The sequence below is a fragment of the Pristis pectinata genome, chromosome 22, assembly GCF_009764475.1.
Source record: "Pristis pectinata isolate sPriPec2 chromosome 22, sPriPec2.1.pri, whole genome shotgun sequence".
In the NCBI taxonomy this organism is placed as follows: domain Eukaryota; kingdom Metazoa; phylum Chordata; class Chondrichthyes; order Rhinopristiformes; family Pristidae; genus Pristis; species Pristis pectinata.
Window position 1 is genome coordinate 35,589,448 of NC_067426.1, and position 19,429 is coordinate 35,608,876.

The 19,429-nt window shown below is 42.4% G+C and overlaps 1 protein-coding gene across 4 annotated transcripts in view; it reads right to left on the bottom strand.

Annotated features, from left to right (window-relative positions):
* adgrb2 (adhesion G protein-coupled receptor B2) overlaps positions 1-19,429 on the bottom strand; it is an 898,475-nt gene that overhangs the window by 540,312 nt on the left and 338,734 nt on the right. For 3 of the 4 annotated variants that reach the window (XM_052036166.1, XM_052036167.1, XM_052036165.1), the window contains one exon: positions 1,072-1,236. The exons of the other annotated variant lie outside the window; for it this stretch is intronic. In XM_052036166.1, the coding sequence (XP_051892126.1) occupies positions 1,072-1,236 (165 nt within the window). The remainder of the gene's footprint in view (positions 1-1,071; positions 1,237-19,429) is intronic. 4 annotated transcript variants of the gene reach the window in all.

A 19,429-nucleotide genomic window follows, 5' to 3' on the forward strand; every position in this document is an offset into this window, starting at 1 on the left:
AATCGTAACTATTAACCAAACAAATATTCCATTGTGGCCTGAGAAGGAATTAGATAAACAGATGGTGAAGCAAAATTTGCAACTACAAAGAACGGGGCATGGGTAGAGATGTGGAACTAGTGAGATATTCTGGTAGAGAGTTGGCATTGATACCAAGAGCCAAGTATTCTTCTGTGGTGCACAATTCTTTGCCTCTGAGATTCTATGCTTTGAATTAAAAACACTGCAAAATAATGTAAATCTGAAACTAAAACAAAAAATGCTAGAAAAACCTTGCAGACCATACAGAATCTGTGGAAAGGGAAAGAAAGTTAACTTAGGTTAACGTCCTTTCATCAGAACTGGTGGAGTTAGAGATGTTTAACAACGTAATCGCTTAAAAGAACATTTTGATCCCTGTGTCAACATTATTTGTGAAAAACTAATACATTTATAACTTCTGCCAGTTCTGATTAAAAAGTCATTTCCTCAACATACAAGCTACCTGAGTATTTCTAGCATCTTCTATTTCTACTTCCTTCAAGTGCAAACAACATTGGGTAAACTATGTGGAGGAACAAATCCACTTGTCTCCATTCAAGGAAATTAGAAAATATAATAACTTAAATGGCTATTTTTTGTGAAATGCTTAGATGCCAAAAATTAATCAAAATATACTATCAATATAATGAGAATGTAATTGTCACTCTTTTCAGATCTGGGTTCAAGACCTTCTCAGAAAAAGGATATGAAGACTGCCACTCTCTAGTGATTATCAAATGGTTTCAACTGTGATAGGTTAATGCACATATTATGGCACTGTTTTCTTTCTTATTTCATCCTTAAAACAGTAATCAAAATGATTGAATCAGAATTTGTCCAAATGTATAAGAAATCTAAATTGTCCCAGGTTAAGGCTTTTTATTCAGTATTCCACCATGAAATCACTTGTTGCAAGACACTGACAAGACAACTAACTTTAGTTTCTCAGTGTCATCATCCTCACTACAGAAACAACAGCAAAAATTGATCCTGCCATCACAAAAAATCATTTTGAAGAGGCATATGATTAAAGTAAGTGTTTATACCAACCAGGGCAAAGTGCAATGTTGCAGAGCTTGGTTTGCAGCTCTGGGCCCTGACACGCTTTCCCTCCATGTTGTGGAGCAACGCACATCCGCGATCTGGTTCTTGATCCTCTCCCACAGGTAACTGAGCACAAACTCCATGGCGACCATTCCTCCCACAGACCATGTACTACAACACAGTGTAAATCACACGAGAGATCTGTCACCACAGAATGCTAAAATAACAAATACAAGTCTTTCACTCTGAGGATGACAGACCTATGACAGTATCAAATAGATATTTCACTTTGGTGCCATTTTTTTACTGGAATGATAATTATTGGCAGGTCTGAGGAAAGTCAACCTCTTTGTAAAATGTTGTCCTTTTAACTTTATTAAAGTTCAACATTTCTGACTAAAATTTTGATGGCAGTTATATCATCTAAAATTTGAGTGATTTCAGTGCTTTCAGTGGGGAGTCATGCTCAGAGTGCTAATTGTCCAACCCGCACTCCTTTCAAGTTAATTGGTGGGAGCACAGATTATTGAATTTACTGTACTGAGTTATATTTGAAAAATACGAGGATAAATGCATGGTTCCTTCTGAAGGTGTAATTATCTTCAGTCTAAGTTTCCAAAGCAGTTTAACACATCTGAGACAAAAATGAAAAGATGTCAAGCAATTTCAAGATGCAGTAATGATTTTAGCAATCCTTTAATCATCTATCACAAATAATCAGAATGAAATCACATCGCTGTTATAACTACACCAGATAATGCTTGCTCAAGAGTTCCAATACAAGATCATAGTTGCAACCATTAATTTGAGGCAGCAAGGAGATGCTGGGGGTCTAAATTCAATAGACCACTAAATCAGGTGAACTGTAATGTTTAATTAACACATTCATTGCTTCATGTCACCAGTTCGCAAGATCACAGAATGGTTACAATATGGCATGAGGCCATTCAGAATGTCAAGTCTGTAAGAGCAATCCAGCTAGTCTCACTCCCCTGCCCTCTTTTCATGGCGCTGCAAATTTTTGCCATTCATTAACTTATTCGCTCCCTTTTGAATCTCCACCTTCGTTACCCCTGACAATTCAATCCAGATCCTAATCACACCCAACATTAAAAAGTTTTTCCTTATATCAATTATGGTTCATTTGCCTTCATCTTACATCCCCTAGTTGTTGACCCCATTAACAATAGGAACAGTTATTATCTACTCTGATTATACCTTTCATGATTTTAAATAACCCTAATAGGTTCCCTCTCAACCTCCTCGAGGAGAAAAAGCCCAGCTTCCCTGATTATCTACATAACTGAATCTCATCATTCCTGAAATTATTTTACCAAATCTCTTTTGCACCCTCTCCTAAAGTGTAGTACTCAGAACTGTACATGATACTCCAGTTGTGGAGGAACCAGTTTTTATAAAAGGTTAACCATGACTTCCTTGCTCAATTTTCTCAACATGCCCTGCCATTTTCAAAGAACTGTGCACATAAACTCCCAGGTCTCTTCGTTCTTGTACCTCTTTTACAATTATGCCCTCTAGTTTATATTGTCTATTTCATTCTTCCTCCCAAAATACAATGCCTAATTTTTCTGAGCATTAAATTTCATCTGCCCATTCTATCATCCTGTCCGTATCTCCCTGAGGTCTATTGCAGTTCACCACAGAATGTTTTCTGTCATTTGTAGATTTGGAAAAGGCACTCTGTAAAGTGAAGTCCAAGTTATTAATATATTATAAAAAGAACAGTGGTCCTAGTACCACTCACTGGGGAACCAGTGCTACTTGGGAGGGTTTAAACTTAAGGTGGTGGGAGGGGGTGTGGGGATCAGAGCAACAGGTCAGCAATTAGAGGGATTGAGGGGAAGCTAGATGTTATGACCAATAAGTCTGAAAGTAAGGACAGCCAGGGACAGGTTAAAGAACAGAGTAGAAATGTGTTTATTTCAATGCAAGGAGTATTATGGATAAAACAGATAAACTTAGAGCTTGGATCAGTAAATGAAACTATGATGTTGTGGCCATTACGGAAACTCGGTTACAAGAGGGACAAGACTGGCAGCTCAACATCCCTGGGTTTCATTGATGAGAGAGGGAGGTAAAAGAGGTGGAGGAGTTGCATTATTAATCAAGAAGAATGTCACAGCTGCTCTCAGAGAAGACGCACTGGAGGCTTCATTCAGTGAAGCAATATGGGTAGAGTTCAAAAATAAGAAAGATGCAATCACTCTGATGGGATTATACTGTAGGCCTCCCAATGGCCACCAGGAGATAGATGAACAGATATGTAGACAGACTATGGAAAGAAGTAAAAGCAATAGGGGTTGTTGTAGTGGGTGACTTTAACTTCACCAGTACTGACTGGGACTTCCTTAGTGTAAGAGGCTTAGATGGGGCAGAATTTCTTAGGTGCACCCAAGAGGGTTTCTTGAAACAGTATGTGGAAAGGGAAGTTATGCTTGGAGTCAGAGGATGTGGGCGAGGTACTAAACAAGTAATTTGAGTCAATATTCACCAAAGAAAAGGACACAGAAGATAGTGAGAGTGGTGTGCAGCATGCTAATGTGCCAGGGAATTTTGAGATTTTTTGAATTTTAAGGAGGTGGTATTGGGTCTCTTGAAAAGCATTAATGTGAATAAATCCCCAGGGCCTAATGGAATATATCTCAGGTTATTGAAAGAGGCAAGAGAGGAGATTACTGAGGCCTTAACAAAGATTTTTTTATCTTCTCTAGCCACAGGTGAGGTCCCAAAGCACTGGCGAGTAGCTAATATTGCTTCTTTGTTCAAGGATGGAAATAAGGATAATCCTGGAAATTATAGACCAGTAAGTCTCACGTCAGTGATAGGGAAGCTATTGGAGAAGATTCTTAGGGATAGGATTTATGAACATTTGTAAAAGGATGGCCTAATTAGGGACAGTCAGCTTGGCTTTATGCGAAGCAGGTCATGTCTTACAAACTTAATTGATTTTTTGAGGAGGTGACGAAGGTGATTGATGAGGGTAGGAAAGTGGATGTTGTCTACATGGACTTTAGTAAGGCATTTGACAAGGTGCCTTATGGTAGGCTGATCTAGAAGATTGAGATGCATCAGATCCACAGTGACTTGGTTGTTTGGATTCCAAATTGGCTTGCCCAGAGAAGACAGAAGGTAGTGGTAGAGGGTGTTATTCTGGCTGGAGGTCCAAGACCAGTGGTGTTCCTCAGGGATCAGTGCTGGGACCTCTGTTTGTGATATAAGATAAGATTTCTTTATTAGTTACATGTACATCGAAACACACAGTGAAATGCATCTTTTGCGTAGAGTGTTCTGGGGGCAGCCCGCAAGTGTCGCCATGCTTCCAGCGCCAACATAGCATGCCCACAACTTCCTAACCCGTACGTCTTTGGAATGTGGGAGGAAACCAGAGCATCCGGAGGAAACCCACGCAGTCACGGGGAGAACGTACAAACTCCTTACAGACAGTGGCCGGAATTGAACCCGGGTCGCTCGCGCTGTAATAGCATCATGCTAACCGCTACACTGCCATGTCTGCCCCCGGAAGGTTTATATAAAAGATGGATGAAAATGTAGCCAGGTGGGTTAGTAAGTGTGAAGATGACACAAAGATTGGTGGAGTTGTGGACAGTGAAGAAGATTGTCAAAGGATACAGCAGGATAGAGATCAGTTACTGATATGGGTGGAGAATTGGCAGATGGAATTTAAACTCGGCAAGTGTGAGGTACTGCACTTTGGGAGGTCTAACATAAGGGGAAAGTATACAGTCAATGGCAGGACCCTTAGCAGCATTGATGTACAGAGGGATCTTAGGGTCCAAGTGCATAGCTCCTAGAAAGTGGCTATGCAAGTAGATAAAGTGGTTAAGAAGTTATATGGTGCATTTGCCTTCATTGGTCAGGGCAGGAAAGGGCAGGATAAGAGTCAGGAAGTCATACTGTAGCTATATAAAACTTTGGTTAGGCCAGATTTGGAGTACTGCGTGCAATTCTAGACACCCTATTATAGGAAGGATGCGAGGCTTCGTAAAGGGTACAGAAGAAGTTTACCAGAATGACCATGAGACATAGGAGCAGAATTAGGCAGTTCGGCCCCTCGTGTCTGCTCCGCCATTCGATCATGATTGATTTATTTTTCCCTATCGACCCTATTCTCCTGCCTTCTCCCTGTAACCTTTGACACCCTTACTAATCAAGAACCTATCAACCTCCGCTTTAAATATACCTAGTGACCTGGCCTCCACAGTAATCTGTGGCAATGAATTCCACAGATACACCACCCTCCTCATCTCTGTTTGAAAGGGATGTCCTTCTATTCTGAGGCTGTGCCCTCTGGTCCTAGACTCTCCACATCCACTCTATCCAGCCCTTTCAATATTCCGTAGGTTTCAATGAGATACCCCCGATCCTTCTAAACTCCAGTGAGTACAGGCCCAGAGCCATCAAACGCTCCTTATACTTAATGTTCATTCCCGGGATCAATCTTGTAAACCTTCTCTGGACCCTCTCCAGTGCCAGCACATCCTTCCTTAGATATGGGGCCCAAAACTGCTCACAATGCTCCAAATGCGGTCTGACCAATGCCTTATAAAGCCTCAGCATTACATCCTTGCTTTTATATTCTCGAAATGAATGCTAACATTGCATTTGCCTTCTTTACTACCGATTCAACCTGCAAGTTAACCTTTAGGGAATCCTGCACTAGGACTCCCAAATTCCTTTGCACCTCTGATTTCTGAATTTGCTCCCCATTTAGAAAATAGTCTACACCTTTATTCCTTCTACCAAAGTGCAGGACCATACACTTCCCTACGCTGTATTCCATCTGCCACTTCTTTGTCCATTCTCCCAACCTGTCCAAGTCTTTCTGCAGACTCCCTGCTTCCTCAACACTACCTGCCCCTCCACCTATCTTGTATCATCTGCAAGGTAGGCCACAAAGCCATCAATTCGTCATCCAGATTATTAACATATAACATGAAAAGTAGCGGACTCAACACCAATCCCTGGGGAACACCACTAGTCACTGGAGGCCAAAGAGAAAAGGCCCCCTTTTTTCCCATCCTTTGCCTTCTGCCAGTCAGCCAATCTTCTATCCATGCTAGAACCTTGCCTGTAATACCACTGGCTCCAATCTTGATTAGCAGCCTCATGTGTGGCATCTTGTCAAAGGGCTTCTGAAAATCCAAGTATCCTTTGCTATGAACTTCCACCCTGCCTTCAAATTGACTTGGACTATTTCTGACACCTCACTCTTGTTTCTGGCTCTCTCTGTCTCCATCTCAGGAGGTAAACTATCCACTAACATTTACTGAAGACACATTGACTCCCACAGCTAGCTCAACTACACCTCCTCTCACCCAGTCTCTTGTAAGGACACTATCCCTTTCTCTCCATTTCTCTGCCTCTGCTGCATCTGTTCTCAAGTTGAGGTTTTCCATTAGAGGATATCTGAAATGTCCTGTTTTCCAGGTAATGTGGCGTCCACTCTATTGTGGTTGATGGAGCCCTCTTTCGCATTTCCTCCATTTCCTGTACTTCTGCTCTCACCCTGCCTCCCCCCAAACAGAATGGAGAGAGAATTCCCTCATTCCTCATCTTTCCCCCTACCAGCCTCCACATCCAGCACATCATCATCATTTTCACCAGCTGCAATGGGATCCCACTGCCAGTCACATTTTACCCTCCTTACCCTTCTTGCTTTCCACAGGGACCACTTTCTCCATGACACCCTGGTTCACTCATCCCTCCCCACCACCCCTCCCTATCCCCTGGCACTTTCTCCTGCAGTCATAAGAAGTACACCAGTTATCCCCACACTTCCTCCCTCACCACCATCCAGAGACACAAATAGTCCTACTAGGCCAGGCAAGGATTCACATGCACCTCCTCCAACTTCGACTACAGTATTTGGTGCTCTCAATGTGGCCTTCTCTACTTCAGAGACCCAGTGCAGAACCTGCACTCTGTCTGCAATGGCCATGTGGAGCTCCTAGTTGCATGCCATTTCAACTCCCTTCTCCACTGCCAGGGTGAGGCCAAATACAAACTAAAAAAAAATCTCATATTCCTGGGTAGCTCTACAGTATGAACATTGCATTTTCCAATATGAGGTAACCCACTCATGTTCATTTCTCTCTGCTTCTGATTCCCTCAGGTTCTCTTACCCCATTTTTTCCAACACCCCCCTGCCCCCATTACTCAGTTTCCTTTCCCTCCCCCATCTGCTTCCATCTGCCTATTACCTCAACACTTAAACTACTGGGTCCCCTTTCCTCTCCCCCCTTTGATTCTATTCGCCTATCATCCCTCCCTTATCTAGTTCCACTCTCACCTTTCTTACTCATCAGACTCTAGCATCTACAGCCTATTGTGTCTCCACATCACTTTTCAGCCTCTATTTCTACCTCCACTCTCCCCTCCCCACCTGGCTCCACCTGCCCCTCTCCTTATCTGTTCCTACCTGTCACCAACCAGCTGCCATATCCTAACTCCATTCCTGCCCCTCCTGGTTCCATCTGTCCATAATCTCCATCCTCACCCAGTTCCACCTAATCCTGCCAGCCCCCGATCTCATCCCTCCCTCTCACTTATTTATCCTGGCTATCTCCCCTCTATGGTTCTCAGTGGTGATGCAGGGTCCATCACTCTGCCTGCTCAAATGCTGCCTAACCTAATGGGTTCCTCCAACAGTTTCTTTTTTTGCTTTTTGAACAAAAGGAAAGATATGATCAATCCCCAGCAGACTAGGAAGCATTCAAAACAACCATGAGTTCTTAGAATAATTGCCAAAAGCCCCAAGGACCTGGATACAGTGCAGAAAAAAGTTTAATGACTTCACACCATGCTCAAGATCAATAAGTACATTTTTAAATACCATATACCATCAACTGCACCTCTTGTCTCTGATACTGCTTTGTGAACTATATCCCAACCACTCATATAGCTATTAACAATCTCTATCAATTAGCATATACATAATATTCATTGGTTTCAATCACCTTCACTCACCTGGAACTCTTGCCAGCCTCACACCCACACCCACATCACAGCTTGTACACAATGCCAGATATTCAACTACATTAACCAAATACATTGTGTGATACTAACACTTTTACCTCTGCCTTGAAGGACAAGGTGGAACATTACTTGGGGTAGTAGCTAATCAGCTGGTAGAGATGTGACTCTCTCATAGCAAGATATACTGCAACATATCACAAGGATTGTTGAGATCCATCTGTGATGGAAAGACTAATCACGACATGCAGCACAAATCTATTGCCCTTTCTCAGAATGACGGGATAATCACAATATTGCAAATCCACATGGGCCTTACCATTGCCTGTCAGCAAACCAACCCAGCTAATTGTGAGACATGCTGAGAAGGTGCAGTCAGAGGCAGGGTGTTCTTGGGCCATTTCCTCAAGTGGTGTTCAAATATATCTGCTGAAAGTCAATGATCTTCCATCATTTATGCTGCAGCCACTGTGGAATGAGGCATTGTGGTACCAGGGCAGGCAATGATACAGGGAAGATAAGACATAGAAGGAATGCTCAAGCATTCTGGTTGATAGTTCTGTGCAACATGCATTGGTTTATATTTAATAATTTATGATCCATAGTTTGGAAACAATAAATAGTTCCAGAATTACAACAGGAAACAGTAAAAATCAATTAGCAACCACGCTCTAAATACTAAATGATGCCTTAAGGTAGGATGGTGAATAGTTCCAACTGTTACTGAACACAAGTTCAATATTGTGAGTTAAGAGAGACCATTAGCTGGAGCAGTGAGATCTGCAACAGTAAAACTGACCTCAAATTAGTGTAGCACCCTAACTCATGTTATGACTTGCCAAGGTACCAGTGGGCTACAGCACTCCCATCAATCATAGTAATGAAAACTATCATCAACACTGCTATCAAACAATACTTATTCGCCAAAAATCTGCTCACAAATTTAAGATTTCGCCCAGCACCACACAGCTCTAGACCTTATAACAACCTTGGACCAAAGAGCTTAATTCCAGAGGTGAGGTGAGATGACTTTTCTTGACATCAAGACAGCAGTTGACTTAATGGGATATCAAGGGGCCCTGGTAAAATTAAAGTCAATGGGCATCAGGGAAAGAAATGGTTGCAGCCACACTTCACATATAGGTAGATGGTTGCTGGAGGTGAATCATCCCAGACCCAGGAAATCAATGCAAGAGTTCCTCAGGGTAGAATAATGGCCTAACCAACACCATCTGCTTCATCAATGACCTTCCTTTCATAACAAAGTCAAAAGTGGACACATTCACTGTTGATTCAACAATGTTCAATTCTGTTTGGAACAAATTAGTAAATGAAGCAATCTGTGCCTGCAATGCAGGAAAACCAAGATGACATTCATCCATGATAAGTGGCAAGTAACACTTGTGTGACAAAACTGCCAGAAAGTGACTATTGCTAACCAGAGAATCTAATCACCCTTCTTTGACATTCAATGGTATTACCATCACAGAGTCCCTCACCATCTGGGGTCACCATTGACCAGAAACTCAACAGGATCAGCCATGTAAGTACAATGACTACAGATGCAAGTCAGAGACTGGTATGTGATGAGTGACTCACCTCCTGACACCCAAAGTTTTTGTCCTCATCTCAGACTTAAATGACTTACCCCTCAGACTGTGACCCCTGGTCCTGGAATTCTTGGCCATCTGGAACGTCCTTCCTACATCTAATCTGTCCAGTCCTGTTAGAATTAGCTCCCGACTCATTCTTCTAAATTCTAGTGAATTGATCTAATATCTCTTCATTTGTTAGTCCTACCATCTCAGAAATCAGTCTGGTGAACTTTTGCTGAACTCCTCCAAAGTAAGAACATCCTTCCTCAGTTAAGGATACCAAAACTGCACATAATATTCAGGTTATGGTCTCACCAAGGCTCTGTATAATTACAGCAACGCTCCTGTATTCAAATCCTCCTGCTATAAAGGCCAGCATACAAGCTGCCTTCTTAATTGACTGCCGCACCCACCTCCTTCCTTAAGCCAATGATACGCAAGGATACCCAGGTCTCATTGCACCTCCCCTTTTCCCAATCTATCACCACTCTGACAATAATTTCCCTTTCTGTTATTATTACCAAAGTAGATAAGCTCACATTTATCCACAATATACTGCATCTACCATATATCTGCCCACTCCCTCAACCTGTCCAAATCAACCTAAACTTTCTCTGCATTCTCCTTAAACCTCACCCTCCCACCCAGCTTTGTGTCACTCACAAACTTGGAGATAGTTTTAACTCCCTCATCCACATCATTAAGATATCATGAATAGCTATGGTCCAAGCAATGATCCCTGTGGTGACCCACTAGAAAAAGTGGGTCACTTTTTCCTGCCACTTAGAAAAAAAGGTCTCTTTCTTAGAACATAGAACATAGAAAACCTACAGCACAATTCAGACCCTTTGGCCCACAAAGCTGTGCTGAACATGTCCCTACCTTAGACATTACTAGGCTTACCCATAGCCCTCCCTTGTCTCTTATTCAGTGACTGAGCTTCCTCAGAGCTCTTGTATAGTGAATTATGGAGATTCACTACCTCTTAGGTGAAGAAATTTCTTGTCTGTCCTGAATATATCTCTTATTTTTAGACTGTGGCCCCTGTTTCCAGATACTACAACCAGGAGCAACATCAACTCCACTTCCGCCCTGTCAAGGCCTTTCAGAATTTTTAAAGTTTTAGCAAGATCATCTCTCACTCTTCTAAACTTCAGAGAGAATATAACTCTCGTCTGCTTAATCTTGCTTTGTACAACAAATCCATCATACAGAAATCAATCTGGTGAACCTTCATTACAGTCCCTCTAGACGTCTGTTCACATATCCTCAGACTGGAGAGGACGTGGCAAAGAGGACTTGGTTATGACTGCCAACTCAATCAATGCAGTGAGGTTATATCTAAATCCCATCGTATTGAGTGACTAAATATGAATCTCTAAAAATATAAATGTCTAAAGCTCAGTTGTTTCAACCCTCAAGTCTAATGTTGGCCTCAGCTGTTAAATAACGGCAGTGGGTCACTTTGTCATCATCAATAAAATGGTTGAATATGAAAGATAAACATTCTGTGAGAATGCATGTCCACTTATAACATGGGATTTAATGGAAAAAGGGGAATCAAAAAAGAAAATCATGACACAGATGGTTTTCTAGGAATGCAACTTTGCGTAACACGGGGGTCTCCTGTATATCCTTTCTTAGGTAATGGGACGAAAGCTGTGCACAGCACTCCAGATGTGAGCTTATCAACACTCCTTACAATTGTAACAAAACATCCCTACCACTTGTAATAAAGGCTAATATACAATTTGCCTTCTTGATAACTTGCTGCACCTGCCTGCTCACCTTCTGTGATTCATGCGGACGAATATTTAGATCTCTCTGTACTTGACCTATTTGAAGTCTCTTTCCATTTAGATAATAATCTGTCTTTTGATTCTTCTTACTGAAGTGCATAACCTCATTTTCCCACATTAAACTTCATTTGCCAATTTTTTGACCACTCACTCAATCTATCTATATTCCATCGCAGAGTCACAATATTTTCAACATGCCCTTCCACCCATTTTCCTGTCATTAGCAAATTTGGACACATTACATTCTGTCCCCTCCCCCAGTTTGTTCAAATAAATTAAACTTTATTTATTTATACAGCACGACAACAGGCCCTTCCAGCCCAACAAGCCCGCGCCGCCCAATAACACACATGATAACCTACTAACCGGTACCTCTTCGGAATATGGAAGGAAACCAGAGCACCCAGAGGAAACCTACGCAGTAACGGGGAGAACGTACAAACTCCTTACGCACAGTGGTGAGAATTGAACCCTGATCGCTAGCGCTGTAATAGCACTAGGCTACCAGACCAATTACCAGTCTCTGGGATATTCCAGTAGTTACATCCTTCCAACCTGAAAAGCAGACCCATTTATTCCAAATCTCTGCTTTCTATATGATAACCCATTTCAATTCACATTAACCCACTTCCTCCGATACCAAGAACTCTTAATTTGCAAACTGAATATTATGTTATTGAGTTTCAGCCCATTATTTAATTTTGTTAAATTGTTCTGAACACCTATTTTTATATCATGGATGTTTTGGCCAGTCAAGCTTTTGTTTGTTTTAGCAAATTTCACAGCTCTTTTAAGCATGATCCACAAATGCACTTACACCTTATTAGTAATGTTGTTTAAGCAATAGCCAAATTACTGCCTACGCATCCAGTGTATCATTCCTCACAACTTCCGCCAGCCACAACATGGTCCCACCATTAGCTTCCCCTCCCCATCCCTTTCTGCTTCTCGTAGAGATCACTGTGACTACCTGATCCGCTCATCTTTCCCCTGTACCTGTAGGAGTTGCAACATCTGTCCCTCCCCCTCCACCCTTACTATCATCCAGGACCCTAAAAAGCCCTTCCAGGAGAGGCAGTCATTCACATGCAAGTCCTCCAGCCTTGTTTGTTGCATCCAGTGCTCTCAATGTGGCCTCCTCTACGTTGGTGAGACCAGGTGCAAACTGGGCAATCGCTCTGCCGAGCACCTACACTCCATCTGTCATGTCCGTCTGGAGCTCCTGGTTGCTTGCTATTTTAATTCTTCTCCCCATTCCCACACTGATATATCTATCCTCCTCCACTGTCAGGGTGAGGCTAAATGCAAATTAGAGGAACAGCACCTCAGAGTCCACCTGAGTAGGCTGCAACCCAGCATGAACATTGAACTCTCCAACTTCCAGTAAGCTGCTCCCCCTCTGTCTCTTTTCTCTCTCCTCCAGATCTACCCAGTTCTTCCTATACTCACCCCAGCCATTATCATCCTGTTTCTTTCCCCTCCTCCACCCACTGGCCATCACCCATACACTCTTCGCACTGGTTCCCTTCCCCCACTACTCCCATCTGCCCTCTGCACCTCCTTCACTTGATTCCATTCTCCACCCTCCTCTCCTACCAGATTCCACCACCTACAGCCCTTTGTCGCCCCCATCTATCACCTCCCAGCTTCTGTCACTATTTCCATTCTCCACTCCTCCATCTGCCTATCACCCCTCCTCACCTGGATCCACCTATCGCTTGCTAGCTCTTGCTCCAGCCCTTCCCTCCACCTTTTTATACTGGCTATGTCCCCTTTATTTTTCAGTCTAGGTGAAGGGTCTCGACCCAAAACATCAGCTGTCCATTTTCCTTCACAGATCCTGCCTGACCCATTGAGATCCTCCAGCATGTTGGCCACAGACCACTATCAATTTAAACCAACAAAAACTGTTAATAATGCAGTTGTGTGAGAAACTTGAAAAGCTTTGGATGCAAAAAGGCAGATGAATTAGCCTTCAAAAATATTATTGAGATTTCAGGCCAAACTTCAGGATAATTTACAGGAAAAATATACCCCTCCTGGACTTGATATTCAATGATTCTTTAAATTACAAGATAACAGAAATTTATAAGAATATAACTGTTCTTTAACTTCAGTTCAAAATATTGTACAGAAGTCCAAAATGACATATATTGGATTACCATCTAACTCAGTGCTAAGCCTTGCCTTCATAATCAATGTAATTCAACACTATGCAACCAATCCAGTCACAGAATGTGATCCTCCGTCTGAAAGAACTTAAGTAATCTTGGGTTTACATATAATGAGTAGAGACAGGCATCCCAACTGTTGATTCAGATTACTGGAATAGTTGTGACCATTTTCAACCTGTTTTCTGCAACATATTAGAATGAAAAATATCATACAGACTCTTCTCTATGAAAAAAAATTGAAATGTCATTCAATCTTCACAGAAGCATGCTTCCACTTTTGAACAGAAACAAGGTTTGCCAATAATGAAAAACGTGTTGTTTCTGGACTAAACTGTTGCCATTGCAGCTAAACACACAAACAAGAGGTGTATACTTATATACCTTACATTGCATCCCAGCAGAAAAGAAGAATAAAATCCTTTTGTCTGCTGATCTTAAAGATTTCTATTGAATAAATACAAAATCATGGGATTATGTTTCATTGAATCATTTTCTTTTCTACATATCCTGTGTTCAGTTTCCTTGAAGGAGTTCCTCTCCATCCTCCATCCCAACTTCAAACTATAAGGACAATAGCAATCATTATTGTCTCCAATGGAAGATATATCCCTTAATCTCAAACTATGCCTCTGGTCCTAGACTTCTCAGTCAGGGGAAACATCCTCTCTACATCTAGCCTGTTAAAGCCTTAAGAGAATTTTGAAAGTTTCATTCAGATCTCCTCGCATTCTTCTGAACTCCGGTGAATATAGTCTTAGTCTACTCAACAATAAATGGAAACTTAAAAAATCCTGCAGATGCTGGAAATAAGAAATAGAAACAGAAGATGTTAGAAACACTCTGCAGGACAGGCAGCATCTGTGAAAAGAGAGAGTTCACCTTTCAGTCAATGAAATTTCATCAGAACTGGGAAAGAGAGAATAAAAAGTTAGTTCTAAGTTGTAGAAAAGTCAGAGGAGGGATGGATAGAACAAAGGAAATATCTATGCTATGGGGAGGCCAGGATTGGCCGCAGTTGCTGTAAAAATAAATAGTGATCCAGGGGTTAATGGCAGCAGTTATAAAGAGATAATATAGAAAAGACCCTGCTGGCTTGCAAGGCTGCGCCCTCAGTCCCTTACTATACTCCCTATACTCTCAGAACTGTGTGGCCCAGTTCTGCTCTAACTATATTTATAAGTTTCCAGATGACACCACCGTAGTGGGCCAGTCCTCAAACAACGACAAGACGGAATACAGGAAGTAGATAGAGACTCTATTGTCGTGGTGTTAAGACAACAACCTTTCTCTCAATGTCAGCAAATCCAAGGAGTTGATCATTGACTTCAGGAAGTGGGCTGGAATACATGCCCCCCCACCCCCCCCCCCATCTGTATCAATGGTGCTAAGGTGGAGAAGGTTGAGAACTTCAATTTCCTCAGTATAAATATTACCAACAATTTGTGCAAGTCAATCCACGTGGCCAAGAAAGCACACCAATGCCTCTACTTACTCAGAAGGGTAAGGAAATTCAGTAAGTCCCCGAGTGTCCCCAGCCTGGCATACATTCCAACAGATTTATTCACCTTTATGCCCATTAAGAATCTAATCCATCCTCCTTTTTAATGTTAACATGCTCAAGAATATACCTGCCCCTTTCTCTGAAATCTGCTACTACAGTATCTTTTTCCTTTTGAATAAAGGTGCATTGTACCCATAAAGTATCGCACCTGTACCCATAGTCACTGGTGCAGATGTCAGATCAGCCTTCCTGAGACTGAACCCATGGTAAGCGACTGGCCTGCATGGAGGCCCTGGGCGTGGACCAGCTGGCAGGAGTATTTGCAGACATCTTTGATCTCTCCCTACTCCAATCTGAAGTTCTCACCTGCTTTAAGAAGACCACTATCATCTTGGTGCCAAATAAAAATCAGGTAACATACTTTAATAACTGCCGCCCATTGGCTCTGACATCCACAGTCATGAAGTGCTTTGCGAGATTGGTCATGGCACACCTCAACTCCAGCCTCCCAGACAACCTCGACCCACTGGAACTCGCTACCACCAAAATAGGTCCATGGTGAACACCATCTCCCTGGCCCTACACTCATCTCTGGAACATCTGGATAACAAAGACTCCTACGTCAGACTCCAACTTATTGACTTCAACTCTGCCTTCAATACTATAATTCCAAACAAACCCATCTCCAAACTTGTGGACCGAGGATTCTGCACCACCCTTTGCAGCTAGATCCTTGACTTCCTGACCAACAGACTGCAAACAGTAAGGATAGGCAGCAACACCTCCACCACGATTATCCACAGTATGTGTGTCCTGCAAGGCTGCGTCTTCAGCCCCTTACTTTACTCCCTATACACTCACAATAGTGTAGCCAGATTCTGCTCTAACTCCATCTACTAGTTTGCAACTGACACCACTGTACTAGGCCAGATCTCAAATAATGACGAGACATAGTCGAGGAAAGAGATAGAGACCCTAGTGGCATGGTGTCAAGACAACAACCTTTCCCTCAATGTCAGCAAAACAAAAGAGTTGATCATTGACTTCAAGAAGCAGGGCAGAGTACACACCCCTATATGTATCAATGATGTTGAGGTGGAGTTGGTGAAGAGCTTCAAGTTCCTAGGTGTAAAGATAACCAATAGCTTGTCTTGTCCAACCACATAGACACTATAGCCAAGGAAGCACGCCAGCACCTCTATGTCCTCGGAAGGCGAAGGAAATTCAGCATATCAAAGTCCAAGTCGAATTTATTATCATATGCACAAGTACATGTATGCACAGGTACAATGAAAAACTTGTAGCAGCATCACAGGCACATAGCATCATACAAGCAGCATTCACAAGAAAAGTATATATTAACCATAAATTATACACAATTTTTACAAGAAAGAACATAATTAGCACAAAAAAGTCAATTTTAGTGCTATGTGATCAAAGTGGTCATAGTGCTGCTAAATTATAGGGATTAGGGTTGAACCGATTGGTTCAAGAACCAAATGGTTGAAGAGAAGTAGCTGTTCTTAAACCTGGTGGTGTGGGACTTCAGGTTGTACCTCCTGCCCACTGGTAGCTTCAAGAAGATGGCATGGCCAAGATGGTGGGGATCTTTGATGATGGATGTTGCCTTCTTGAGGCAGCGCCTCCTGTAGATACTACCAATGGTGGGGAGGGATGTACCCGTGATGTATTGGGCTGAGTCCACTACCCTTTGCTCCTTGTGTTCCTGTACATTCAAATTGCTGTATCAAACCATGATGCTACCAGTCAGGGTACTTTCAACAATGCAGCTGTAGAAGTTTGTTAGAGTATATGGTGGGGCATCTTTCTTGTGACTGGATCCATGTGCTGGGCCAAGGACAAGTCATCTGATATGTTAATGCCCAGGAATTTAAAGCCGCTGACTCTCTCCACTGCTAACATAGACTGGCGCATGTTTGCCCTCCACTGCCAACATAGACTGGCGCATGTTTGCCCTCCTTCCCCTTCCTGAAGTCAACAATCAGTTCTCCATTTTTACTGATGTTCAATGAGAGGTTGTCATTGTGGCACCACTCAGCCAGGTGTCCTATCCCACTCCAATAAGATAACTCATCACCTCCTGTGATTCGTCCAACAACAGTGGTGTCATCGGTAAATTTGTAAATGGTATTGGAACTGTGCTTAGTCACACAGTCATGTGTGTATAGAGAGTAGAGCAATGGGCTAAGCATGCGTCCTTGAGGTGCACCTGTGTGAATGGTCAATGAGGAGGAGGTGTTTGAGGTCAGCTGATGAGGAGGTCGAGTATCCAGTTGCAGAAGGAGGTACAGAGCCCCAGGTCTTGAAGTTTGACGATGAGTTTGGATGGGATGATTGTGTTGAACACCGAGCTGTAATCGATGAACAGCAGCCTGACGTATGTGTTCCTGTTGTCATAAAAAACCAGCCACCCCTGCATTGACTCTGTCCACACTTCCTGCTGCTTCAGGTAAACAGCCAACGTAATCAAAGACACTTCATGCCACAGTCTTTCTCTTTTCTACTCCCTTCCATTGGGCAGAAGATACATAAGCTTGAAAACACGCACCCAGGCTCAAGGACAGCTTCTTATCCCACTGCTATAAGACTCTTGAATGGACCTTTTGTACAATAAAGATGAACTCTTGATCTTTCAGTCTACCTCATTATGGCCCTTGCACCTTATTTGTCTACCTGCGCTGCACTTTCTCTGTAACTGTAACACTATATTCTGCATTCTGTTATTGCTTTTCCCTTTGTACTAGCTCGATGTAGTTATGTTTGAAATGCTGTCTGGATGGCATGCAAAACAAAACTTTTCATCGTATCTCGGTACATGACAATAATAAACCAATTAACTGAGTAACTCCTTGCAGATGAGAAGTATTCATTTAAGACCTGATCCACAACATGAATGAATACTTCTCATCTGTATTCACCGGGAAGAAGAGCATGGAAGATAGTGAGTTCAAGGAGGGCTATGTGGATAATCTGGAGTAGGGTGGTATTAATGAGGAGGAAGTATTAGATGTTATGGGAGCAGAAGGGTTAATAAATCCTCAGGGCCAGATGAAATCTATCCCAGGTTGCTATGGGAAGCAAAGAAGGATTTAGCTGGTGCTCTGATGGAGATTCTTCCATCTTTGTAATCCACAGGTGAGGTGCTGGAAGACTGGAGGATACCTAATGCTGTTCCTTTATTTAAAAAGGGCAGCAGGGATAAGCCAGGTAACTACAGGCCAGTGAGCCTTCCATCAGTAGTAGGAAAATAATCGGAGAAAATTCTAAAGGACTGGAATTATGTAATTTTGAAAGGCAGGGACTGACTAGGGATAGTAGGCAAGTGTTTTGTGCAGGGAAAATCCTGCCTCACCACTAAGAGGTTTGATGAAAGGGCAGTAGACATTGTCTAAATGGACTTTAGTTAGGCATTTGACAAGGTACTGCATGGTAAGCTATTCCAGAAGATTAAGCCACATGAGATCCAGGGCGAGCTGGCTAATCGGATCCAAAATTGGTTTGTTAATAGGAGTTGGATTCTGGTGGTGAAAGAATGATTTTCTGATTGGAAGTCCATGACCAATAGCATAACGGAGGATCAGTGCTGAACCCTTGTTGTTTATGATTATGTATTAATGATTTGAATGTGAATGTAGCAGGTACGACATAAAAGCTTGCGGTGCTGTTGATAGCGAGGAAGATTACCTAAGGCTACAACTGGGTATAGATCAAATGGGAAGTTGGGCAGGACATTGGCAGGTGGAATTTAATTCCAATAGGTGCAAGATAATGCATTTTGGGAAATCGTGAAGAGGTAGGACATATGCATTAAATGGTAAGGCATTAAGAAAAATTGATGAACAGAGGAACCTTGGGGTTCAAGTCCATTGTTCACTGAAAGTGATAACACAGGTAGATAAGGTGGTGAAGAAGGCATATGGCATACTTGCCTTCATAGTCAGGGCATAGAATATAAAAGTTTGGATGTTATGTTGTAACTTTACAAAATCCTTCTTGGAGCCTTCTAGGGTCCTGACCCGAAATGTTGACCACCTGCCTGGCCTGCTGAGTTCCTCCAGTATCATCGTGTTTTTCATCTAGATTCCAGCATCTGCAGTTCTTTGTTTCTCTGGTTCCCACACTATAGATGATGCCACACACACAAAACGCTGGAGGAACTCAGCAGGTCAGGCAGCATCAATGGAGGGAAATAAGACCCACAAAGTCCAGCCCTGATGAAGGGTCTCAACCTGAAACGTTGACTGTTTATTTCCCTCCATC